Genomic DNA, 25,565 nt, shown 5'->3' on the forward strand with positions numbered 1-25,565 from the left:
ATTTTAAGGAAACAGCTACAAAAATACTGCATTTGTATAATTTTCCATTGTCTTTAAAAGATTATTTGTATTAAAAAAAGAAAGTTATGAGTCTACACTACCATAAAATGATCTAATTCACGCCACTCAACAATAGTACAGGGTAGTAAAGTATAATAAAAATGGGCAAAGAATATAATTGGTTTTACATTGAGATATTTTTTTTTTTATTTTGAATAGTTTGATGAATTCATTGATTTTATTATAGCGATGTGTTTTTTCAGATCATCATCTTTTGGAGCATTAAAACTTCATTCTGGCTTAAATATTAATATATTATCTGGTAGAAAAAAAAATCTAGTTAGGACTAGAAACCTACCGTTTCTTAGTAATTAAGGAACAAACATAAATTTTTAGGTAAAACAAATTTTAGACAAAATTTATTATTTTCTAATTTTGTCGGAATAAACAAATAACCATTATCATAGATATAGCAGATAGGTATATAAAAATTTAACTTAATGTTTATATTGCTATTTTCTATCTATGGCCTGATTTTGAAAGTATATTGACAATTTTCAGTTATTTTTATAATGATATTTTTTATGTTTGGTCATAAAGCTTAAAAATGTTATAAAAGTTTTGATAAGTTGATACTTCTAGAATTATTGAAAAATAATTGAGTATTGTTGCGAAAATATTATAAATGAAGTTTAAAGTTTAATTATCGACAAACTAGGATATTATTCATTCATAAAATCGTAATTTATTATCAAATGATTTAAAAATATTTTAATGATATTCAAAGAGTATTTAACTGTACAAACTTGAAACATCCCACTGTTACTTAAATTATCAATTAATATACTCAATATACATTTATCAAAGTATTTAGACTAGCTTAAAAGCACTAACTACCTATTTAACTAACTATTTATAGGTATTTACATTTTTAACTATTTTAGTTTTTTAGCAAGTTAAGTTTAAACTTTGACAAAATATAGAATATACTTAATAATATAAGTACTAGCTAAATGACTAACTTTTCGATTGGATTTGAATTTCATATGGAATGATTATCATTGAATCAAATTTAACATATACGCCATATTAGCAATCTATTCTTAATGACGAAGTACATTCAATTACAATTGTATGGCAGAGCTGTTACATACTTGATTTTTTTTATTAATTTATTGTTGTTGTAGTGGTGCTTGTAATTGTCTTTTTGAGCAGTAAACATGTATAAATCTTACACTTTTGGTGTAGTTTCTAAAATAACTATTGGATCTTTTCAAAATAACCATAAAAACAAATTTTAAAATAAAACACTAGTTTAAGACTAAATAAATTGTATTATTTAACATCATTTTCACCAAATATTTATATAACCATTAACTAGGCATGATATTATTATATTACAATCTTCAAAATATTTTATTTTTTTTTGTTCTAAGAAAATACCTGTATATATAATATAGAAACATATCTAATGTGAACTTTTGGTATGTACAACTTTAGTATTCAAGTTTAAGTTTTACAACATGGGAATTGAATACAATGTCCTTCGTAGTAAATTGTTTATATACAAATATCAAAAGTACCAACATGATGTTAGTTTCTTTTTTTTTATATAAGCGTTTAGGTAAGTTTAGTATTATGAAATTTTTTAAATAACGAGAATTTGGTAGGTAAAATTTTTAATATTTTTAATATTTATTATAATTTAATACAAGGTTTTAGATTTTCTTGTAACTTTTTTTAAAAAGTTGAAAATCATATCACAGTTATTAGTTTTTAAAATTTGGAGTTAAAATATTAACGATGTTGGAAATCTAAACACGTAAAAAAATAATTTATTATAAAACGATATTTGATATTTTGTTTTTATATTATAGAAACTTATGGCATTTCTTTGTCGTATAAATTATCATTTTCTATACTGTATTGTATAGAAATTTTAAATACTGCAGTGATTTCCCTGATTTTTGTAACATTTAAGTTAAATACTAACATATTTAAAACTTAAAGGACATAATAACATTTTATACAATTTCTTATATAATATGATAAAGTAATTAACATTGAAATAAATTGGGCCATGATGACCTTTAATTTTTCAATTTAATATCATAAATTAATAATAAGATATTAATGAATAATTGACAAAGATAAAATATATGAGATGAAATATTTATTTTTATTAACTGATATAAAATATATAATTGTTTCAGACTATAACATTTTTAATGTATATTGTGCATTTTTTTAGAAAGTGAAAACATTTTAAATAACTGTATTGAATACTAACAATATTACCGATATCAACAACATGGATAAATCCGTATTAACAGTAGCAAGGAGGTGGTAGGCAAGGTGGACAAGGTGGACATAATGGTGGAATAGAGAAACAAGGCAGAGGTGCTAGGGGTACTGGAATCAACGCTGGAGGTGGAACACAAGGAGGTGGTGGACAAGGAAGTGGAAGTGGTGGAAGTGGTAAACAAGGTGGTGGAAGGAAGCAAGGAGGTGGTGGTGGAAGGAAGCATGGTGGTGGTGGTGGTGGTAAGCAAGGGAGTGGAAGTGGGAGTGGAAGTGGTGGTAGTGGTAAACATGGGGGTGGAAGAGGAAGTGGGAGTGGAAGTGGTGGTAGTGGTAAACATGGGGGTGGAAGAGGAAGTGGGAGTGGAAGTGGTGGTAGTGGTAAACATGGGGGTGGAAGAGGAAGTGGGAGTGGAAGTGGTGGTAGTGGTAAACACGGTGGTGGAAGTGGTAAATATGGGAATGGAAGAGGAAGTGGGAGTGGAAGTGGTGGTAGTGGTAAACATGGGGGTGGAAGAGGAAGTGGGAGTGGAAGTGGTGGTAGTGGTAAACATGGGGGTGGAAGAGGAAGTGGGAGTGGAAGTGGTGGTAGTGGTAAACATGGGGGTGGAAGAGGAAGTGGAAGTGGAAGTGGTGGTAGTGGTAAACATGGGGGTGGAAGAGGAAGTGGAAGTGGGAGTGGAAGTGGTGGCAGTGGTAAACATGGTGGTGGAAGGAAGCATGGTGGTGGTGGTGGTGGTAAACAAGGAAGTGGAAGTGGGGGTGGTGCCAAACCAAAGTCTAGATAAGGATCTGGAAGGAATGGATATCCTCCACATGTGCCACAAGGACCTGCTTCAACCTTGATGATAAAATTATTATTAGATAATATTCAGGTACGTTAGGAATGTAAAATAATTCTTACCTTAGCCAAACAGGCCAATGCCAAAGCAAATACAATTCTAAAAGTCTTCATTTTGTATGTAATTGTTTGAAGAACTGTTGAATAATATATCTAAATTAGCAGTGCAGCGTAGCTTTTATACTAAAATCTTATATATTTTGTTATTCAAATGTTCACGTTTATTTATTCTCGTTTTTTCTCACTGATTTCATTAATCTTTTTTTTTTTTGTATACATATCACCAAAGATAGGTGTTTACATTATAAGATATAGATTCTGCTTCTAGGTAATCACTGAATATTCAACTTAAATTTTAAAATTCATAAATTAACATTACAATATTGAATTTACTGATAAAAAGTTATAAAAATAAAATATATATAAAGTTTGAATGAAAATATAAATACATATTATAAATAAATAATAATATCATATTTTGTTGTTGAGATATCTTTCAACCGAGTACATTTAGATTAAGTAATGAACACTCAACTCGAGGTTATTCATAACAAATTATTATTTATTTAATACTATACACATAGTTGCTTGTAATTTATCCAAATATTTAGGTACATTAATCATAATCTTACACCAAATACCAAACGCATTAAATACAAATATACCTACTGTAATAATAATAATAAATTATTATTAATAATAAAATACTGTGCAATAATTATGTTTAAATTAAATGTTGATTTGTTTTTTAAAAAAAGACAAAATTACAAACAAAAAAATGTATAATACACAATATTATATGTCATGTGTTTGTGTACTTACCAGCTACTTGCATAGACAAATTGATTCGAATTGGCTTTAAACTTAAACATTTGAAACCATATTTTTTGAATTTAATTTAATAAAAATTATTGAATGATTTATTATGAATGATAAATTAATTTATTCCCAAATGTAGTTTTGAAATTTTTTTTCATTTAAATATTATAATTATTAAACAATTGATATCTTCTTCACTAAACATATTATAACATATTATATAACATATTTTATTATTTTAATCTCCAATAAGCATTGTTTGTAGTGTGGCAAAGGAGTTACAATAGACAATTTAAATAAAAAATTTAGTAATACGACATTGAAATAAAACAAATCTTGTAAAATTATTTTAGATTTTGTTCAGATTTTATGTCAATTATAAAATATGGTGCCACGTAGGTAAGTATTGTATAATCAAAATGAGAATGCTACTATGATAAATAATAAAATGTCAATAAAGATTCATTTTTAAAATAACAAGTAGGTAGGTTTTAAAAATCCAAATTTCGCAGAAGCTTTATTTCTGTATATTTTATGTGTTTATTGATGGTCAGCTCAAAATCAAAGTTTACTTCATGATCAAGTACTCTTATTGATTAATCAATATTATCTAAAAATAATATTTATATGCTTTAACATTTATTCAAATTTAAATAGCTAGCATTTTCATATTAACACCACTTATAAATATTTTTTTAAATGCTTTGTTGTTCGATCACATCATCTATGCAACTAACAACTTTTTAAATGTTCATCGGCTACTAAGCAACATATTAAATTAGTAATAACAGTTTAAATATCATTTAAAGAAATCTAAAATAATGTAGTGAATAAGTAATATTCTTGAGAGACACCAGAAGTAACTTTGACTATTAGAAAATTAGATTTTTTTTTTTAACAAAATGTATATTTGATCTGATTATAAAAAGTAAAACTCAGAAACAATAAGTGGTTAAGCGTACCTGTACATTTTAAATAAATAAATTAATATTCTATTGCTATCTCCATACATTATTACATCTATTTGGGATTGGTTATGATAAATGTTTGAATATATAAACAATTTTCTCGTTAAGCAATTTTTCCAAATCCATGTAATATAATATACTATATAATATGATTTTACACGCGTATGTATTATTTTGTAATTCATATTATTCTTATTATTTTATGATTAAAAACAATTAAAATAATATTTGCGCAACTTTTAGATGCACATACAGTTGACCAAACAATTTATGTAGATACATATTAATACGAAAATTGTTCGATTCATTGTTTACAGATAAAAACCATGATTAAATATTGATATAAACATTATATCAATTAAAAGATGTATAACATTAAGGTTTTTAATAAATACGTGTTTGGTTGCATTTCCGTAGTCAGATTAGAAAAACGTGAACATATTAAAAACAAAATACGAATGGCTTCAGTATAAAACTCTAACAAATCGAATGTATTATTTCGTATTATATTCATTCAATCATTACTCGAAAAATGAATACTTTAAGAATCATAACAGCCTTAGTGCTGACTTGCTTTGCTAAGGTAAGAAATAATGACAATATAAAATATCAAACCGACGAATTAAATACATTTTTTTTATTAAAAGGCACAAGCAACACCTTGTGATGGATTTCCATCACCTTATTATGGACTAGGCCTATCTGGTTATCCACCAGCATTACCACTCCCTTGCCCGCCACCACCACCGCCACCATGCCCACTCCCACTCTCTCTTCCATTCTTACCACCACCACCACCCCCATGTTTACCACTACCACCATTACCACTCCCTCTTCCTTGCTTACCACCCCCACCCCCACCATGCTTCCTTCCACCGCCGTGTTTACCATTACCACCATTACCACTCCCTCTTCCTTGCTTACCACCCCCACCACCACCATGCTTCCTTCCACCACCGTGTTTACCACTACCACCATTACCACTCCCTCTTCCTTGCTTACCACCACCACCACCCCCCTGTCTTCCAGCGCCATGTCTTCCAGCTCCAGCTTTACCACCCCCATGTCTTCCTGCCCCAGTTCTACCACCCCCATGTCTTCCTGCCCCAGTTCTACCCCCTCCATGTCTTCCTGCCCCAGTTCTACCACCACCATGTCTTCCAGCCCCACCTTTGCCACCATGCATACCATCACCGCCCATTAGTCCAGCGGCTCTAGCCGCTTTATTAGCTACTCTTAAAGCAGCGGCACCTATTTCACCCCTTGCCACACTCCCTGTTCCACCACCTGCCCTACCAGCTTGTGGACCCGCTCCGACAGTAGCTACAACCCTGACGGTCCCCGCACCTGCACCTCAGGTCATAGCTCCAGGACCAGCACCAGGTCCATTGATAGTCCAATTGCCGTCAGTAGCCGGAAAGGTAGCGCCAATCGTCGTTCCCGCCGGTCTAGCCGCTAACTTAATTGTCAAACTGGCTCAATCTCCAGCTCCCGCACCCATCATACTTCCAGGAGCGGCACCCGGCCCTATCGTCATCAACGACGGAAACGTAATCAAGGAACAGTCCGTCACGTATGCTCCAGCTCCCGATCCAAACAAAATATTCTTCGCGTTACCACCGCCATTACCGACTCCGCCTGTCGTGTTGCCACCCGCGCCATTGCCAAAGGTGTTCTTCAATCCCGGTCTATATGTCCAAAAACCTGATATCGTTTACCAAACTCCAGCCGGTATACCTCAATTGTTTTTGATTCCGTCGCCGTGCCCATGTCCAGCACCGTGCTACCCACCACCCGGTCCATGCAACTTACCTCCAGTCCTTGCTAAGGTTCCTGGCGTTTGTTAAATCATTTCGTCAACATAACATTTTGAAAATTGTCTTACTGGGTTCCTTCAACCTACTACTACAAATTTGAATTAATCCCATGGTGTTGCTAACTTTTTGTATTATTATTTTAACACACACTATTTACCATAATATTATTACAAGTGTGCGCAATTATTTTATTATAGATGCCTACTACAACATTTAAGTTTCGTATAAGTGTATTACACTATTTCAGTTTTATTTTATTTTTTCATTTGATATCTATACATTTTTTACATGTTATAATGGGTTCATGTTTTATTATTTGATTTAGCTAACACAATTCATTTATTTTTATATTATTACTGAGATTAAGCTTTGATCTATACATTTATGAAGTCGTAATAATTTAATATTGTATATAAGCATTGTTGCTTTGGTAATAATGAAGTAACCGCCACTTTTTTAAGGTAAACACCTGTTTTACAATACATCAAAATAAAAATAGTTGAAATGTTGCATTAAATGGATGGTGAACACATTCGTTTTTTAATAAATTCATAAACATTAGTTAGTTTTTCATATTTACAATGGGGACAAAAATGTTATGTTTTACGAATGTTAAATTACACGTAAATGTTTAGCTTGTTTACTTCTGAGTATTATTCCGGTTTAATCGGTGCATGTTTATCATTTGATACAATTTTACTTTGGCTTAAAGTTATGATAATGCTGTAACTTATAAACGGCTTGTATATATACATTTTTAATTTACATATCCATCTTTGGTCATCATTTAACAATTCACATGGCACCTACAGACAGTAGTGGTTGCCCGTCTGAAGAGACTTATAAATTATATTTCCATATCAAAAATTATTATAGCTATAAATAAACAATAATATATAAAACAGTTCATAGGAAAATTTTTATGAAATTAAGCACTATATCATATATAATTTTTTTTTATGTATCTACTAGTATATAATAATTATTAGATACTGGTTATCTATGTATAGTGTACCGCTGACATTTGTCTCATTTTAATATAAAATACAACTGCGACGGTTAAAATTGCCAGTGTCCACTAACATAGCGTTAATTTTAATTTTTATATTTATCTATATGAAATAAAACATAATTTTTTTTTTTTTTGGGAGAAAATAGAAACTTACCTCTTTGTTTGTGGTAGAAAAGGAACAGTGAAGGAAAATTGTATTTAATTTTTGAAGAACGAATAAGGTCCTACTCACACGATAGTTATGTTTTTACCACAGTCGACGGATCATTGCCGCCTGATATTATTTAATTGGTAATTTGTAAAATCAAAACTATGATATATTACTACTGGGCTTGATGCAAGTTGCAATTGATCAGGCAGAATATGAAGCTGCGTGTTATAACTTATGGACAATAAAATTGAAACTGCGTCCATTTAATTGTATACCGTTCCATCTTCACGGAACTCGAGTGTCAACCAAACCATCACATATTTGTACTTAACTAACTTATCTCCCCTTAATATTTATCCACTAAACAACTAGAAAAATATTATTTATTTTGTATATTTAATCATTAACAATATATTAAGCGATTTCAATAAGAAAGCATAATATACGAGACGAAACATGATACATGAATGCCAAAAAAATACATAGATATTATTATGATACTTTTGAATAATAGAAGCTTTTATTTTCAAATATTACAGTTACCTAGCAAAATTATATCGTTGAATCTAAATTTGTGTATTATATTATGTGTATATAGTTCCATAGAAGTCTAATATTTCCGTTGGATAAAAAATAATATTTAAAAATAAATATAACATGAACAAAGGAAGTTATTCTGATGTCGAGGACGAACAAAATATTACACATGAATATATACCAGAAGATGAATATGGCGAAGAAACCGATTTCGCATACGATGCACTATCTGTAATAGGGGTAATATCCGTTTATAATTATTTGAGCCCGGATTTTAATGCCCTAAACAAATTATGCCTTTACAACAACATTTTTCCATTAAAAAATGTTCAAAATGTTTTTATAAACACGCAACGACGCAAGTGATAGGAAAACGATATTTTAACATTTGAAATTTCTAACACACTTATAAGGGGGTGGGAAGAGGTAAAACGCTTGTCTAAGATGTCCATGATAGTCTGTAAAACCCTAAATATGTTACAACTTACAGGGTAGTGTAATCCTAGCATATCTACCATTTATATTAATATATATAAGCCGCATAGTATTATAAGTCGCATGTCGTGGTTTTAGTCTTTGTAAGTGGATAACAATGCACCTGCACATTGGTCATTCATTCTACATAGTATTGATTTATTATTATTTTTTTTTTATACGAGTTAATTGTATAATAATTTATCAAAACAACTTTTTTTTTACTTTTTAATTTATTCTTTGATTGAAATAAAGCATACATTTAATACTCAAATCAATATTTTAAGACAAATCATTGATCGAGAATTATGTATATTATTGTGGACTCGGTTACGAACCACACGATAAGTATTTGTGATTTGTAATTGATACAAAATTACATTTTAAATTATCATATTTCTATAGGATAACTCATGAATAGCTAATGGAAATTTTATATAAAATTCAGGATTTATGTTACAACCCAAATTTCTGGATAATAATTAGCAAATTGTCCAAGATTTCGGTATATATGAGAACCTATTTTTTTTTTTTTAGTTTTTTAACGTAACACCGCAATAGTGAATAATTTATAGGAGTATTATTTGTACCTAGGTACTTAAAAAAGATGTAATCTGTATCGCTAAAGTTAAAATTGAATTACCCTTTTTAAAAGTAAATTCTATTGTTAAATGATTTTAATTTTTAGGCAATTTATTCTGTAGTTAAATAGGTACCATGTCCAATTATAGTACTTTAAAATTTATAAATAATCACAAAGTATGTGTAAAATACAATAATAGCCGAAAATGACATTATAAGTGAAAAGGTTATTTTAATACACTATGTGATTTTTTAGAACTATAAATCATTTAAACTTTAATTTGACTTGTGTGTATTTTTATGTTACATTTAAAGATATTTTAATATTATGATTTTTTGAATAATGTGATAATTTTTAGACAATAATTACAAATAATTTACTTGCATAATTTATATTTTTATAAAATTCAACTAAAATATTAATATAATTATTACTTACACAAATACAGGATACCCAATTTAACAGTTTAATACCTAACAGCCTATCTAAAATAGACAATAGTTACTGCGCTATAATTATTGGAATAATTTTTTTTTATTAATCTAATAACTATTTTCTATTAAAATAATTATACACGCGTGTTAATTATGAACTATGATATTTAACTAATATCATTATTGAAATATTTTTGTATTGTGTAACTCATAGAATTGTTTTATTTTTTTCAAAAGTGAACGTGGTTCCCAAATAATATTTTTTGAATAAAAAAATAATAATTTTATCAGATACATATGCTTTGAGTAAATTAATATGTTAATCGTTTTGTCGACAGAAAAGAAACACGTCCTTTGAGACAAGGCGTTCTCGATGTTATCGAATTCTCGTAACCCACTCTATAAACCGTTTTTCTTGTACCACGTTATCAGTAGATTGTGTTTTAAACTCATTGCTACAACTTTTTTTACATTACTGACCTTATAAGCCACATTCTTCGCCGAGACGAATCGATTTTCCAATTCTCAATTCTGGTATTCCGTTTCGTTTTGCAGGCATATAAAGGCCAACGTAATAGCAACGATGAGCGACACGGATTCGGCAAAGCTATCTTACCGAATGGCGATGCCTATGTAGGGACATATAAAAATGGTCACAGGCACGGCCGCGGACAGTACAGATTTAAGAACGGTACTATTTACCAGGGTTGTTACAGGGAAGGTCTGAGGCATGGAAAAGGAGTGATGCGTTATCCGGATAACAGTAAATATGAAGGTAACCCGTAATACTATAATAATCCGAATATCCATTTACCTTGTAATTGGTATACAATAAAAAAAAAAAATTCTATATGATTATAATCTATATGTATCTAAAATGGAACGATAATTTTTTTTTTGTCATGTACAACCATTGAAAAGGTTATTGGATAGATAACAAAAAAGACGGCACAGGTGTTTTCAAATTTAAAAATAATGACAAGTTTTCGGGATCGTGGAAGTCTGATATGAAACACGGATTGGGAACATATACATTTTGTAAAACCGGTGCCATCCTGAAGGGAATGTGGCTTAACGACAAAAAAGTCAAAAACTTTCAAGTTTTTTATCCGATTAGTGACGGTACCGGATTCATGTTTCATGGCACATGGGATGACAACGAGATGGTTAGTAATGGGTAAAAGCAAAATTTATTTCAGGTAGTAAAAACACTAAAAATCTCTGGTATATGCTCTACAAAATGTTGCTTAACAATATGTTCTATATTATAATAAAATATATATACTAGGAAATCAAAATGATTATGTTCTAAAATATTAAATATTTATTAAAATGCATATTATATTATTATCATTATTAATTTTTAAATTTTTTTTTCAAATGTATGACCCAAATAATTATTATTATAATTTACTAGTGGTGTATAATAAGTTAAAAATCGGAAAATATAGACTATAGTGGTTATAAGGACGTTATCATTCTAAAATAAAATACATTAAAGTCTGAATACTATTGTTTAAGGTTTATGGAAAAGGATATTTTGTGTTCGAACATTTGAAGTGCATGCAAAGTGGCACATACATCGAAAACCCATTTTACGAAAATGCAAAATCTGTTGAACTGCAAAACAAAACATGCAGTAAGCAATAATATTATACACGTCACTTACATGTCCGTTCAACGATTAACTATTGAATTTGTAATTCGTACACACAATATTATGCCTATATATAATGGTTATATGGTTATACACCTATATATAATATTATCATATAATATAATATACTGTATTTATTCGTGTGCCTTGCAATGATTGCAATGAATTTTGTGTAGAGTCTTTGTGGTTTTCAAATGAAATACTACCGATCATCAGTGGTATGTTACCGTGTTTGCCAAAAACGCGATCCGTGGCCAGAGTGAGATCTTCGTGCGACATGAGTTTCCTGATTGCCGACAAAGTATCTGCGGTAGACGTCCCGTCACCAACGATGAGTCGCGTAGAAATGTACGAGCACGGAGATGACCTATGGGCCGAAATGGAAGATCTAGAAACCGAGTCGAAATTAAATCTACAAGAAGCCGATTCAAATTCGTCGAGTTATCGCGAACAAGAAGAATGAAACCATAACGACTACACAATGTATAATGTATAAGTACCTACAAATACGTTCTAGTCTGTCTCTATTGGTATCCGAGATCTATAAATATAATTTAATGTATCTATATTACTGAATATAGTGAATACTGATAACTAAAAATATAAAAATTATTTTCTTACGATGTGATATTACATGATATATATTTCGGCTGTCGAGGTAAACAAATATTACACCTATTATGTAGGAAGTAATTGAAAAAAGTTTTAGAAATTCGAGTTTGTGTCTGTTTGAGTGTAATACAAGTGTTTTCTTTAGATAAATTAATAAAATTAAATGCGAAAATCATCACCAACAACATTTTTTTTCTCACTTTAATTGCTATTAAATAAAACACATAATAAACTGAATAACAAAAATAAAAGACATTTAAATAATAAAGAAATTATGGTCTTTGAAATTTAGGTTTATACCTACGCGTTTTATGAAAATGGAATAATTTAAGACTTTACGGAGAAAAATGTATTTCTTAATATTTCATTTTTTTTTGCAAACTTAGTTTTCAGGGAAATGTCATTAACTGTATTTTATTTACTTTCAATATTATTGCTTTAAGTTGATTTCATGTATTTTTATAAAAAAAAATGTCCATTTTATAAATGATACGTTGTGTATACATAATAAAAATAAAAATATAAGAATAATTATTTGATATTATATGAGTTAACAAGTGATAAAAATAATACAAGTTGTAATAAAATTGTTTTATACTAATTATCATCAATTAATTTTGATAAAATTAGCAGTAAATAGATTATTTATTACATAGATTTGAATATCATCTATAGTTATATAACTTAAAGTAACCGTAAAAATTAAACTGAACATTGATATTTCATTAATAATTATAATATAATTTGATGAATTAAATTGTTTGTTGAATTATTGATCACGAGTTAAACATTAATTTCGAAAAAAAAACAATTATATAAAATTACGTTATTGTCCTGGATACACGATTGCCGTACACTATTAAAATAACTTATTTATTTGTATTTACAATGTAACGCTCATTTAAAGAAAATTTACTACAATAATATTTAAGTACACGTTACACAATTTTATACTAAGTTAAAATCTTGAACTATGAATGATTCGATTCGAAACGTACCAAAACACGCTGTACATACTGATCCTAAGTTTGTACAAGCCATTAAATTAGGGAAGCCTTTGGATTATTCGTCAAAGGGTCTTAGGACGCTTAACAGTAAGAGTACATCATACGACTATCAATCGAATATTTCATATTATTGGTGTAATAACTCAGAAAATTGTGTTTTCAAATAATTGAAGTCAAAAATTTCACACAGTGTTCAATATCCATATCACAGACATTTATTTTTTACGTCCATTCTTGTATATAATTCCATTCTCACACGTTAAAGGTAGGTAAATAAAATCCTACACAATAGTAACTTTTACTTTAAAAAATCGTTTGAAAACAAAAATTGTTTGAATAATCGCACTAATTTACGCCGATGATTTATCATACGATTTATTTAGTTATTATAATTATCTTAGAGCTAATAAACGAAACTCCGTTATCTGTAAGAGTCCACGGAGTGCCCGATCGAGGTATCAACAAGAGATTCATCTGTGGAGCAATTTGGTTAAATAATAACTATTTAACGAACTTACAAGGTTTGAACAAATCAATCGAAGAGTTGCTCGAGTTGCCGGCATATTTGACTTGGATTGACATTTCACATAATGAGTTTAAAAACATTGGTCAGGTACAATTAATTGCGAGATCACGTTAAAAATAATTGTATGATAAAATTTAAGGTCAGCACGAAAAAAAATTATGATTACTGTTCTTATTCAAACTGTAATCTCATTTTTATCGTTGACGTCTTGTAAAATGTATTTATTTTAATCTTTTATTTTTATGTATTTTAATCAACATGGCTACACATTTTTTGCTATAAGTACGTTGCATTATAATATATCGAAATGTCCATTTTTGGTCGAGGATAACCAAAACTTAGAAAAATATTCGAGTTTTACGTTATGTTATAACAAAGTACACAAATTGTTTATACTTAATGAACATAATATTTTTTTAGTGTCGTCGTGCGTATGGTAATCCTATAACGGTACACCTCCCTATATATATATATATTATCATGTACACTGTAAACTGGTCCATTTTATTGATCGAATAAAAAGTACAACAAATATTATGTATTTTGAGTTGAGTGACGTAATATAAAGAATAATTTTTCTGCCCAGACTTAAGATGAACAGGAACTATATATTTTTAATTTTTTATCTTAACCCGTTATTTTTTAAATAAATCAACCTCAAACATTCAAGCATTAATAATGCGATAGATTTTAAGAATGTTCTTCTAAAATAAAATAAACTGTATTAGATTCAATAAGTCATTCTATATTCACAAGTGTGACATTTTAGTTTTTACATTTCATATTTTTTCAACAAGACATTTATTTTCATTCATATTATGCACTGATTTTCAAACACTTTTGATTCCGCAAAATAAGGTTGTACAATTTTTTTGTTATCTTGAACAATTGTCTCAACATATAATACATAATATATATGTTTATTCATGTTATTCGTACTATGATGAGTATCAATACTGAAATCTATAAAATATCTTCAATTTCTTTATAATAACGTATATTATAGGTACCTATTATACTGCAGTTTATCTACATAAATAAAATATTATAACGGAAATCAATAAAAGCATTAAAAACAAAACTTTATCAATCTTACGATAAATACATTATAATTTATATTTAATAATGTTAGGATTTAACTGAAAAAGTTATTTTATATTGTTTATTTAAATATCACCAATGTTGACTTATTAAAGATTTGAGATAATGTATATGTATATAAGTATACCTACATAGCATTACTCACATTTTTTTTTACAATTATTTAATTTATTTTTCAGGAATTTTTTCAATTTCAATTTTTGTCGATACTGTACATGCATGGAAATCAAATAAATGACATTAAGGAAGTTTTGAAACTAAAATCACTATTAAAATTACGAACATTAACTCTACACGGAAATCCGATATCACGGCTAACTAAATATCGTTCTCTTGTATTGTTTTATCTTCCACAAATTAAAAGTTTAGATTTTTCATTAATTACTCGTCATGAAAGAAGTGTTGCTCCGCCAATATTATGTACAGTGAACAATAATTATAAATGAAGATAATATTGCAAATAAAACGATCTTATTACCATTTTAATAGTAAAATACTAAAATATAATAACAGTTACAAATATCATTTTTATTTGGAAACACTTTTGAAACTACCCACTGATATTAATATGAACTGCTGTAACAGGCAACAGAAATACCTTCATATTTCAAAACAATTAACCAATGTTAAAAAAATATTTAATTACAATTAAATTGCATAATGTTTTATATTATATGCAATATGGTATATATTTAATTGTAAAATGTGTATTTTTATTATCTAAATATACAACGAATAAAATTATATTTATGTTATTGTACAAATTATTGTATTCGTACTTCCGTAAGACATAGACGTTAAAAAACATAAGTGCCTTTACTATTTATTAATTATTAATTAAGAATCTAATTTTTTTTTTAAATATATATATATATATATATATATATATATATATATTCTACGCTGGTTTTAAATATTAATGATAATATGTCAAAAATTAATATATTTTATTACCTTACCAACTAATAATGATAAAGGTTAGTGACCAGCAAAGTAGTTGTAATTATTTAAGTACTTTTAGACAATAATTTACGAGGTTTGATGAGTGGCAGATATTTAAACATTTTAAACACTTTTTTCATAATAATTAATTTGATACAACTCAAGTGAGAACAAAATGTTAAAGAAACAAATTTATCTATATACATATACACATATATATACATTATCTATATATATGTACCTAAGTATCCTAGCTTTGGTCAATATAATGACCGTGTAATGTTAAAAATCGTGTAAGTCAAAATTAATTTGAGTACTAATAAAATACATTTATTAGTTATTGAAAATAATAATATGATGTTCAATTCCATTTATGAATATGAATTTATTAAATTTACAAATATATTCATTTAAAATAATGTATTTATTATATTCAACATTTTTTAATGATATTTCATTACTGAATTATAATTTTTTTCCAATTTTACATTCAAAATGTTATGTTGACAAAATGATTTAACAAACGCAAGGAACCTTAGCAAGGACTGGTGGTTGGTTGCATGGACCGGGTGGTGGGTAGCACGGTGCTGGACATGGGCACGGCGACGGAATCAAAAACAATTGAGGTAGACCGACTGGAGTTTGGTAAACGATATCAGGTTTTTGGACATACAGACCGGGATTGAAGAACACCTTTGGCAATGGCGCGGGTGGCAACACGACAGGTGGGGTCGGCAATGGAGGTGGTAACGCGAAGAATATTTTGTTTGGATCTGGAGCTGGTGCACGCGTGATGGACTGTTCCTTGATTACGTTTCCGTCGTTGATGACGATAGGGCCGGGTGCCGCTCCTGGAAGTATGATGGGTGCGGGAGCTGGAGATTGAGTCAGTTTGACGAGCAGATTAGCGGCTGGACCGGCGGGAACGACGATTGGCGCTACCTTTCCGGCTACTGACGGCAATTGGACTATCAATGGACCTGGTGCTGGTCCTGGTGCTATGACCTGTGGTGCAGGTGCGGGGACCGTCAGGGTTGTAGCTACTGTCGGAGCGGGTCCACAAGCTGGTAGGGCAGGTGGTGGAACAGGGAGTGTGGCAAGGGGTGAAATAGGTGCCGCTGCTTTAAGAGTAGCTAATAAAGAGGCTAGAGCCGCTGGACTAATGGGTGGAGAAGGTATGCATGGTGGCAGAGGTGGGGCTGGAAGACATGGTGGTGGTAGAACCGGGGCTGGAAGACATGGTGGTGGTAGAACCGGGGCTGGAAGACATGGTGGTGGTAGAGCTGGGGCTGGAAGACATGGGAGTGGAAGGCATGCAGGTGGACACGGTGTGGCTTCGACCTATTTATCGAAAAAACTGATTATTTATTTGCCTTTTAAACACGGTGTATAATTATATGAATAATAATAATAATATCAATTTCTTACCATAGCAAAGCTAGCCACTGCCAAAGTGGCTATAATTCCAAAAGTGTTCATTTTTTTTTTTTTTTTTTTTTGTTCTAACGGGCAGTATGAACGTGAAGGCAAGAATACTTTAAATGTTGTATGTGATGCTATAAAACAGTTCGACTTTTATACTCGGAACAATTTGTATTTTGTTTTACTTACGTCCACGTTCCTTTAAATTGATAACGGATATGCGATCAATCAAACGTTTTTATAAAATATCTTTATTGCACGTGTATGTTAAACAACTGATATAAATATAGTATATATATAGTTTTTTTCAATGACAATGTTTAATAGAGGTCATTGTAGATGTTTGTTTTAATAATATTAATATTTTTAATTATATTTTTTTCAAAAAGTTATTATAATATAAAGGTACTAATTAATGTTTAGCTAATTTATTAACAAAATATTTTATGTTAAATATACTCGACGGATACACAGACACACAGTACTTGGCATAAAATATAACTTGATTTGTATTATGATTTTGCTAAATAGATACTAATAAATATAAATTATCCGTAGTGTATTAAATAGGTTGTAATAAATTCAATTTCAAGTAAATATACAAATCAATTTATCATTAAAAAATGTATAAATCAGTTATTTTATAATTCAAAATATTTATTTAAACAGAAATTAATCACATTAAAAAACTATATATTTCAATTAATATACCTTTTAATGTTTGTTTATAAAAAGGAAAATATGAGAATTAAAAAAAAAAAATTACCTCTTCAATATTCCATAATTATAAATTAAAGTATTCAGTTGTAAGTAAAATTTGTATTTGGAATTGATTTTTAATTTATGTATGTGATGTACACTTCAAAAACTTATTTTAATTTTATAGTCTTTTAATTTATAATTTTTATTATAAATAATTCTATTCAGTTAGTATGTATTAATGTATAATGTATAATATGCCGTCTCATTGCAATTGATATATACCTACATTTATGATTTAATAGTTTAGTTTAAATATTTTAAATATTACATTTTTTATTTATATTAATTTTCCATTTTAATATTTTTATACAATATGAGTATATTAGAATCCCCAATCTATAATCGTTTAAAATAATTATTTAAACTTTTTTATTATTAAATTCAAAATGTGTCACATACTATTATAAGTCTTAAAATCGATTTACAAGGATAGTGATATTTACATGTTATTGAGTATTTTCATTGATGGTTAAAATTGTATAACATAATTTAATTTTCATAATAAATCTAATGTATTACTACTATAGAGTGAAAAAAGTATACCTCAAATTTACAATATAATATACATATACCTATATTTTAATCATATAATGTATTTAAATTTGTGAAATTTCAAACCTAACATTTTTTTAATTTCTTGATTTTTAATCAAGTAAGTATGGTTCTTGAAATAAAAATAGTCTGAATTTTTAAAACTCCAAAAATTTTTGTTAAATAGAAAAATTATAAAAATGTAACTCAGTGTAATGAGTAGGTGGATAATTAAGCTAGCTTTAACATAAAATATTAATGAGAGAGATCCGATATCACATCCAAGCCGGTATAACGATTTGAATCCACAAAAAACGTCGGTATGAACAGTCCCAAAATTTCTATTTTTTAACTTTTCTCCAAAACTATTATAGCTAAAAAGTTGGTTGATAGCTCATTAAAAAAGGATTATCAATTAGATAAAAAATGTGAGATTAAAAATTTTCAAAAAAAAGTTATTTAATTTTTCATTTAAAAAATAGTTATTTTTTGCTAGATTTGGTAGATTACCGAAACTGGAGAACGAATTTTGTTATTTAGGGTCTTGTTAGATTCACATTGGCTAGGCGAAGTGTTGTGATGATTTCTCAGAACTTTATCTTCAATCGTTAACTCGCTACAAAGCTATAAAGCTGAAAAACATTGAAAAGTATATAAATATTATTAACACTGTAGAATGTATAAAATAAATAACAATTTTTTTTTTCATCAGTTTTAATATATTTTGTATTTTGCGTAATACATAAATACTGACTTGATATTGTATATTTCCTTCAATTTTATCATACATACTATACAAATATCATATATATATATATATATATATATTATACATTAATAAATTTAATAAATTAATTTTTTGAGAGTGTATATGTGTATATAAGCGATCTACTACCGAGCATATTGCATTTATAGCTATTCTGAAATTTGGTGCCTAGGACTTAGGTTTAGTTATACGATTACCTGACGATGTGCTTCACAAAGCTAATTTTTTCAATTTCACATTTTAAAATTTTTAAAAGGAAGTCATAAAAGGATTTTATGCTTCACGAAAAACAAATTATTTTTATTTATATATGGTTGGCATTTTTACAGAAATAAAGCAATTATTAGGACTGGATATAATTTTAAACCTATAATTTATATTTGATCAAAACTACCCAAATAAATTTGTTAAAAATCTGTGTAGTTAACATTAAATGGGATTTAAGAAGGGATTAATTCACTGGCATTATTTTATTTATCAGTGGCAATGCTTTTCAGAATTAGCTAACACAATAATATTATATATTATTTATGTTATTATTAAAATTATTATAAATTGTGTACAAGCATAAGTTTTAATATAGCCAATATAGGTACATGTACTTTAGTACGTTTTAATAGACTATAAATATTATACAGTAATAGGGAAGTATATAATCACAATACAAAACTAAATAAAAATCGATGCAATATTATTTTCAAATTCATATTTTTAATTTATACTCTATATTGTTATATTTCCAATTGCTTTTCTTAGTTGCTAAAATCTTTATTTGAGCAAGCAATGCAAATACTCAGTTTAAGTTTCACAATTTATGTAATAAATATTTAATTAAAACGTTTAGTATGTGACCATCATTTAGAATCAAAAGAATGCAACGAAAATATTAATTTAGGTTACTTAAAATGATTTATCGGATTTTCGTTGTAATCATCAATGAATGTATTAACTACCTACTATATGGACGTGTTTTTTTTATATATAACTGTAATCATCAATTTATTGATATCTTATAAATAAGGATGATAAGTATAGTCATTTTCGTTATCAGTTTCAAAGAACGTGAACGAATAAAAAACATTACATTTTTGTTTTTCGGCTATAAAAATATCAATTTCTTTCCTATAATATTGTCTTACATTCATTAGCTCTTTGTAATAAATTAATTTTGATAATAATACATAGTACATAATATAACTAATAATTAAAAATTATTAGGTATAGTGTTATGTAAGATATTCAGTAATTAAATACTATTAATTTTCAATGATTTTAGATTTTATAAATAAAATAAATAATTTTTAAAGTCTCACAATATAAGTTATGGGCTAAACTATACGCTACGTTATCTGCAGCTTCAAAATAGATACCTAATTTACTACCTATATTTATTTGTACAAGATTAAATTAATAAAAACTATCCATGTAAAGTTGTGAAAATAATTTATTTTTTAACCCTACAGGTAACAAAAAATAAAATAAATTGTTCATCCAGGTAAAAGGAAATTTTTAACAGCATCTCATATACAAATATTAGTATAATTTCAGTTTAATTTACCAGAGAGTCTTTGTAACTATTACAACGTTAGTCACACGTTTTATCTTATTTAATTTAATGTTATTAAATCTTTACTTGATTATGCTTAAAATAAAATTAAAAGAATATGTCTTAAATTGTATATGATTTACATTCTAAATGGATAATCTGTAGCATAATTATATGTAATATTATGCTCAGAATGTATTTGAGGAGGGTGATGGGAAAATTTCATTCCATAACTTATATTTGAGTACTAAAAGAAATAGCCAGTGAATCTCTTAAAAATAGTACACTCAATTATAGGGGAGGAGGGGTAATTTGGAAGTCCACCAAATCTCAAAATTATATTGATTGTGGTGTTACAGAATAAAAATGTATATTCAGTAGGCACATATTTGAAATAAATATCTTGCCCCTTCTCATCCTACTCAAATATAACATTAATTATCTTCCTTTTAAAACGTAACTAAAAATAAATAAACATTTTTCAATAACAATTGTCACGATTTATTTACTTGATTACGATTTACATATGGTTTTAAAAATATTGAAAACAATAAGTTTTAGGCACATTTTTTATCAATCTGGAAATATTGGTTTGGTAAAACACCGGGTGGTAAGGCATACACTTTTGGAATTTCAAACTGTGATTGACAATAGTCTTGTGGTGATTTTCTACCATCGATCGAGTTGAGACATGATTTCGATGGATGCGTGGTAAAAAATATTTTTGGCGATTCGGGAGCGGATAATACTGTTTGGGCGGATGGAGGACTAGTGTCCTTTCCTTCATTTATCACTATTGGACCAGGGGTACCGTAAGGCATGATTAAAGGTGGTGGTGCTGGGTATGGTTGAGGGATGGACACGACGATAGATGGTGGAGGTCCAGTCGGTACGATGATCGGCGGGGGTCTGGGCGATTTGTTTGGTAGATTTATATACATTGGACCTTGAGCTGGCCCGGGAACTATGACTTGTGGTGCCGGTGGTGGCAAGGGTGGTAGTTGTGTGAAAACAGTGTTCGGCTGCACGGAACCAGGTGGTGGCAGTAGACCGGAAGAAGACAAAGTTTTCAACAAAGGAAACAACACGTCACGTGGTACAGAGGAAATTGATGTGGGATTGGATGAAGATACGGCGGCAAGCAAGACGAGAACAGAGATTGGTGACAATTCATTTAGCACCGAAGGTGAAGAGATAGCACTTAACAGGGCTACGAGCGTAGGAGGTGGCAACGTTTTGAAGAGCTCGGGCGTTGCTGACAGCGTTTTAACAATTGACACGAGCGCTGAAGGGGGTAGAGCGTTTAGTGTGGATGACGAACACAAATTGGTCAACAGGGGGGCTATTGGCGAGGGTAAAACTAGAGGCTGATCCACATTTGTGACGCTGTCTTGTAGATCTGAGCCAGCTTGAGAACAAGGAACCGAGGAAATCCCATCGGAAACCTAATTAAAAAAAAGATACAAATAATTGTCAATATTTAATTTAAACTTTAATTTCTAATTTAAGAAAAAATTTTATGGTAATCGGTTGACGTATAAGACATTTGTTATCAATGATCGATAATTATACAGTATTTACAAAAATATTATTTATACAATAGGACAATAGTCTTAAACATTAAAAACAATCTATTGTTTATGTTTTGATCGCTTAAAATGTCACAGTTATATTATTACCTTAAGATCCAAGAGGCACACAATCAAGCAGCCAACTAAAGTCGACCACTTCATTCCAAGACTTGACTGGATATCGAGTTTAATCTTAATGCACTCGTAATATTATTCACACTTCTTTATATATGTCATTTGGAATTCATTGAATATAATGATGAGATGATAAATGAAGACGATTCCGCGAATGTAGGTCCGTTGTACGTGATGCAACGGTAAACGAGTGTGACGATATATCAATGACTGAAAAATGGGCGACTGACCAAACCTATAGATAAGATAGAAATAATGTTGTTTTATAAAATTGAGTATCAATCTTGTTTTATGTTATTGTTAAAAATTAATTTGATTCTTGTAGATACGAAAATGCATTAAGTCGACTTTTGTAATAATAAATCTAGAAAAACAACAAAAGCAAATTTCAAACAGATTATATTTAAAAAATAATAATAAATGATTCGTTGTGACATTCATACAATTTCAAGGATTTATACAACCAGCTACTTATATGGCGTATTTATATATATAAATGTAATATATGATTCACTAGTCGTAGTTCTATCTTTGTCAAAAAATATATTTTTGTATAATTATACTTTTTTTATGTATGGCTGACAATATTTTGCTGGACAGATTTTAATAATTTTACATGATATAATCACATTCATGTACTATATACTGCTTATATAATACTAGACACTACTAAGATTTTGATGTTAAAACAAAAGAAAAGACCACATGGGTACATATTAAAATTATTTTTATAAAATTTTGGACTGTTTTTGAAACTATGTCCAAACATTTTATGCATCTAAATGGCATGTATTTTTCAAGAGAATGTCTTTAGTTGCCATTTAACTGTGTAAAACGATGTATTTTCGATTTTATAATCATTATTTGATTACGAAGTATATTTATTCTATTTAATTAAATTCTTTTGATTTTCAATGTAACAATTTTATCATATAAGTAACCATTTTTAAAGAAAATATAAAGCGTGAAAAAAAAAATATATATATATATATATATATATATATATAAATATAATTTACATATAAATATAAAATAGGTTCTTAACAACAAAAAAATAATAAAATTTGTCTTATGAAAAAAATTATAATAATCAATTTAAAACACTTGTGGCATGGGATAATATTTTAAAACTTGATTAAAATTATTCAGGTATAGTTATTAGGTTTTTAATAGTAATCAAAAATCAAAATATTTTTTAGGTAAATAGTTAACAAAATTAATTAAACATATGTTTTTTGTTACTTAGGTTGTAGTCTTGAATCAATATATTAAATGTAATACCTACTTTTGTCTTTTGGCGTTGTACCCTGGCGATATTTATGTTTTTTTTTAAATTTAATTAATTGTTCTGTCGATAAATTTCAACATAATTTAATTAATTAATATAGGTACATATAGGCTTATCAACACTTTTATAATGAGGAAATCGATAAAATTAAAAATTTCTTAAGGTTTATCAATACTGACAATACTCTTAAATTTAAATTTATCATCCGTATTTTTATTTTTACCTTTGAAATTTTTTGTTATATATAATTTATATTATTGTTATGTACTCCTATTTTTAAGTCATAACAATGCTATTTCCCGTTACTAGTAAACTTGTCTCTGTACTGTATGTTTATAACATACACAGTGATGTAGTTCCTATTGCTGTTTTGAACAATTTATTGTTTTGTGTTTCTATATACATTCAAAACATGTCTACAACAGCATACCTACTATACTCCAAAACGATTTTGATTATTTTTTAATATTTCAACGGTCAATGACGCTATGTAAATAAGTTGCAATACTTCATAAGTCTTATAAATAACAGTTCATACGTAATCAAATTAAAACCAAATAATAGTATCTAATACGTACTTCTTATTTCTTAAATTATAATGTGCCGTATTCACGTTCATTAAAATCGATGATATTACTGTATTTTACTATATTATGTATATTACTTAATTGAATTCAAAATCTCTAATATAATCATTTGGCTACATAATATATTAATATCGTGTATGTATTTGTATATAGTAACACAATGTTTATGTAATGTTTACAAATTAAATTCTTACAAGATTTTCTTCTTCGATTTGTAATATTCTTAACACATACAAGTAAATAAATTTCCTATTCATTTAATGCTTATTACACGATGGCAGTCGACGATCATACTATTATATTGTAGTATAACTAAATATTATATTAAGTAATAAATACCTTTGTATCTATCGTAATATGAAAATGATTTTAGTAAGCGTCATATTTTAAATGTGACTTAATTTACAACGTATTTCCATATTGTAGTTTGTGAATTTTTGTTTTATTAAAAAAAAAAAAAAACCAGGATCATTATAAAACTAGGGGTAAATAGATTTTTCAATAAAATTATAGAGTTCTAAATTTTTATCTTACATTTAAGTTATAATAAAAATGTGTCAATATTATATTAAACAACGTCTAGAACTTTGTAGAAAATATCGTAAAATATTTGTATGCTTATATATTACTAAAAAATCGGGAAAACTTCAGAACTACCCAGGTAAAACACGAACTACCCACAAATCTTATTGGACAAAATGTCATACTTTGGCTTTTGCCAATGCAAACCTAGTTGTAATCAACTTTACTTGGTTATTATCATATAGTGACTTTTATTGTACAATTTTATTACGATTATTAATGACCACACCATGTTAATTAATCGTTGTTATCATATTTTATCAACTCGTTATAATATTATATAGGCACAACAACCCTCGTATGAAGCCGTGTTTGGAAAAAAGTTAGTGTTGGATTAAAAATGTAATTTTTGTGCTATAATGTAATACCTAAACAAAATTAATGACGAAAATGATTTACTACAATTTATAGAAAATTAAAATACAAATTAAATGAAGGTATTTAAATGAAAATGGAAAAAAAAATCAGAAAACCAATCTGAAAAAAAAAACAAAATTTTAAAAAAGCACGGGAAAAAGCTTCTGATGGATTAGTGGTGCAAACAAAAAAAATTAAATCAATTGATATCACTAACAGTTGAAAAACAGTAAAAA

The 25,565-nt window shown here is 28.4% G+C and overlaps 6 protein-coding genes across 6 annotated transcripts; 3 read left to right on the plus strand and 3 right to left on the minus strand.

Annotated features, from left to right (window-relative positions):
• Positions 1 to 2,326: 2,326 nt before the first annotated feature.
• Positions 2,327 to 3,256, minus strand: LOC132919042 (uncharacterized). Its single transcript, XM_060980394.1, has 2 exons — positions 3,206 to 3,256; positions 2,327 to 3,142 (listed from the first exon to the last, which is right to left on the minus strand). The coding sequence occupies exons 1-2, from the start codon at positions 3,254 to 3,256 to the stop codon at positions 2,327 to 2,329; spliced, it is 867 nt and encodes a 288-aa protein (XP_060836377.1).
• A 2,205-nt stretch (positions 3,257 to 5,461) lies between these two features.
• Positions 5,462 to 6,776, plus strand: LOC132919043 (basic proline-rich protein-like). Its single transcript, XM_060980395.1, has 2 exons — positions 5,462 to 5,512; positions 5,577 to 6,776. The coding sequence occupies exons 1-2, from the start codon at positions 5,462 to 5,464 to the stop codon at positions 6,774 to 6,776; spliced, it is 1,251 nt and encodes a 416-aa protein (XP_060836378.1).
• Positions 6,777 to 8,566: 1,790 nt separating this feature from the next.
• Positions 8,567 to 12,057, plus strand: LOC132919044 (radial spoke head 1 homolog). Its single transcript, XM_060980396.1, has 5 exons — positions 8,567 to 8,686; positions 10,493 to 10,712; positions 10,859 to 11,103; positions 11,459 to 11,576; positions 11,771 to 12,057. Exons 1-5 carry the CDS (start codon positions 8,567 to 8,569, stop codon positions 12,055 to 12,057), a joined length of 990 nt encoding a protein of 329 aa, XP_060836379.1.
• Positions 12,058 to 13,179: 1,122 nt separating this feature from the next.
• Positions 13,180 to 15,286, plus strand: LOC132919045 (leucine-rich repeat-containing protein 51-like). Its single transcript, XM_060980397.1, has 3 exons — positions 13,180 to 13,300; positions 13,615 to 13,826; positions 15,020 to 15,286. The coding sequence occupies exons 1-3, from the start codon at positions 13,180 to 13,182 to the stop codon at positions 15,284 to 15,286; spliced, it is 600 nt and encodes a 199-aa protein (XP_060836380.1).
• Positions 15,287 to 16,298: 1,012 nt separating this feature from the next.
• On the minus strand, positions 16,299 to 17,261 carry LOC132919046 (uncharacterized). The gene is made up of 2 exons (XM_060980398.1): positions 17,211 to 17,261; positions 16,299 to 17,123 (listed from the first exon to the last, which is right to left on the minus strand). The coding sequence occupies exons 1-2, from the start codon at positions 17,259 to 17,261 to the stop codon at positions 16,299 to 16,301; spliced, it is 876 nt and encodes a 291-aa protein (XP_060836381.1).
• A 4,105-nt stretch (positions 17,262 to 21,366) lies between these two features.
• LOC132920202 (uncharacterized) lies at positions 21,367 to 22,554 on the minus strand. Its single transcript, XM_060982390.1, has 2 exons — positions 22,489 to 22,554; positions 21,367 to 22,254 (listed from the first exon to the last, which is right to left on the minus strand). The coding sequence occupies exons 1-2, from the start codon at positions 22,540 to 22,542 to the stop codon at positions 21,367 to 21,369; spliced, it is 942 nt and encodes a 313-aa protein (XP_060838373.1). The 5' UTR covers positions 22,543 to 22,554.
• Positions 22,555 to 25,565: the final 3,011 nt, after the last annotated feature.

The sequence above is a fragment of the Rhopalosiphum padi genome, chromosome 2 (assembly GCF_020882245.1).
Source record: "Rhopalosiphum padi isolate XX-2018 chromosome 2, ASM2088224v1, whole genome shotgun sequence".
NCBI classification, from domain to species: domain Eukaryota; kingdom Metazoa; phylum Arthropoda; class Insecta; order Hemiptera; family Aphididae; genus Rhopalosiphum; species Rhopalosiphum padi.

What these genes read in the sequence shown, in the direction of transcription:
- LOC132919042 (XM_060980394.1), bottom strand. Translation starts at nt 3,256, where the DNA reads ATGAAGACTTTTAGAATTGTATTTGCTTTGGCATTGGCCTGTTTGGCT. An exon ending in CATTGGCCTGTTTGGCTAAG is followed by an intron (nt 3,143 to 3,205) that starts GTAAGAATTATT and finishes TTTATCATCAAG; the next exon opens with GTTGAAGCAGGTCCTTGTGG.
- LOC132919043 (XM_060980395.1), top strand. Translation starts at nt 5,462, where the DNA reads ATGAATACTTTAAGAATCATAACAGCCTTAGTGCTGACTTGCTTTGCT. An exon ending in TGCTGACTTGCTTTGCTAAG is followed by an intron (nt 5,513 to 5,576) that starts GTAAGAAATAAT and finishes TTTTATTAAAAG; the next exon opens with GCACAAGCAACACCTTGTGA.
- LOC132919044 (XM_060980396.1), top strand. Translation starts at nt 8,567, where the DNA reads ATGAACAAAGGAAGTTATTCTGATGTCGAGGACGAACAAAATATTACA. An exon ending in ATGCACTATCTGTAATAGGG is followed by an intron (nt 8,687 to 10,492) that starts GTAATATCCGTT and finishes TTCGTTTTGCAG; the next exon opens with GCATATAAAGGCCAACGTAA. An exon ending in CATGGGATGACAACGAGATG is followed by an intron (nt 11,104 to 11,458) that starts GTTAGTAATGGG and finishes CTATTGTTTAAG; the next exon opens with GTTTATGGAAAAGGATATTT.
- LOC132919045 (XM_060980397.1), top strand. Translation starts at nt 13,180, where the DNA reads ATGAATGATTCGATTCGAAACGTACCAAAACACGCTGTACATACTGAT. An exon ending in GGGTCTTAGGACGCTTAACA is followed by an intron (nt 13,301 to 13,614) that starts GTAAGAGTACAT and finishes TAATTATCTTAG; the next exon opens with AGCTAATAAACGAAACTCCG. An exon ending in AGTTTAAAAACATTGGTCAG is followed by an intron (nt 13,827 to 15,019) that starts GTACAATTAATT and finishes TTTATTTTTCAG; the next exon opens with GAATTTTTTCAATTTCAATT.
- LOC132919046 (XM_060980398.1), bottom strand. Translation starts at nt 17,261, where the DNA reads ATGAACACTTTTGGAATTATAGCCACTTTGGCAGTGGCTAGCTTTGCT. An exon ending in CAGTGGCTAGCTTTGCTATG is followed by an intron (nt 17,124 to 17,210) that starts GTAAGAAATTGA and finishes TTCGATAAATAG; the next exon opens with GTCGAAGCCACACCGTGTCC.
- LOC132920202 (XM_060982390.1), bottom strand. Translation starts at nt 22,542, where the DNA reads ATGAAGTGGTCGACTTTAGTTGGCTGCTTGATTGTGTGCCTCTTGGAT. An exon ending in TGTGCCTCTTGGATCTTAAG is followed by an intron (nt 22,255 to 22,488) that starts GTAATAATATAA and finishes TTTTTTAATTAG; the next exon opens with GTTTCCGATGGGATTTCCTC.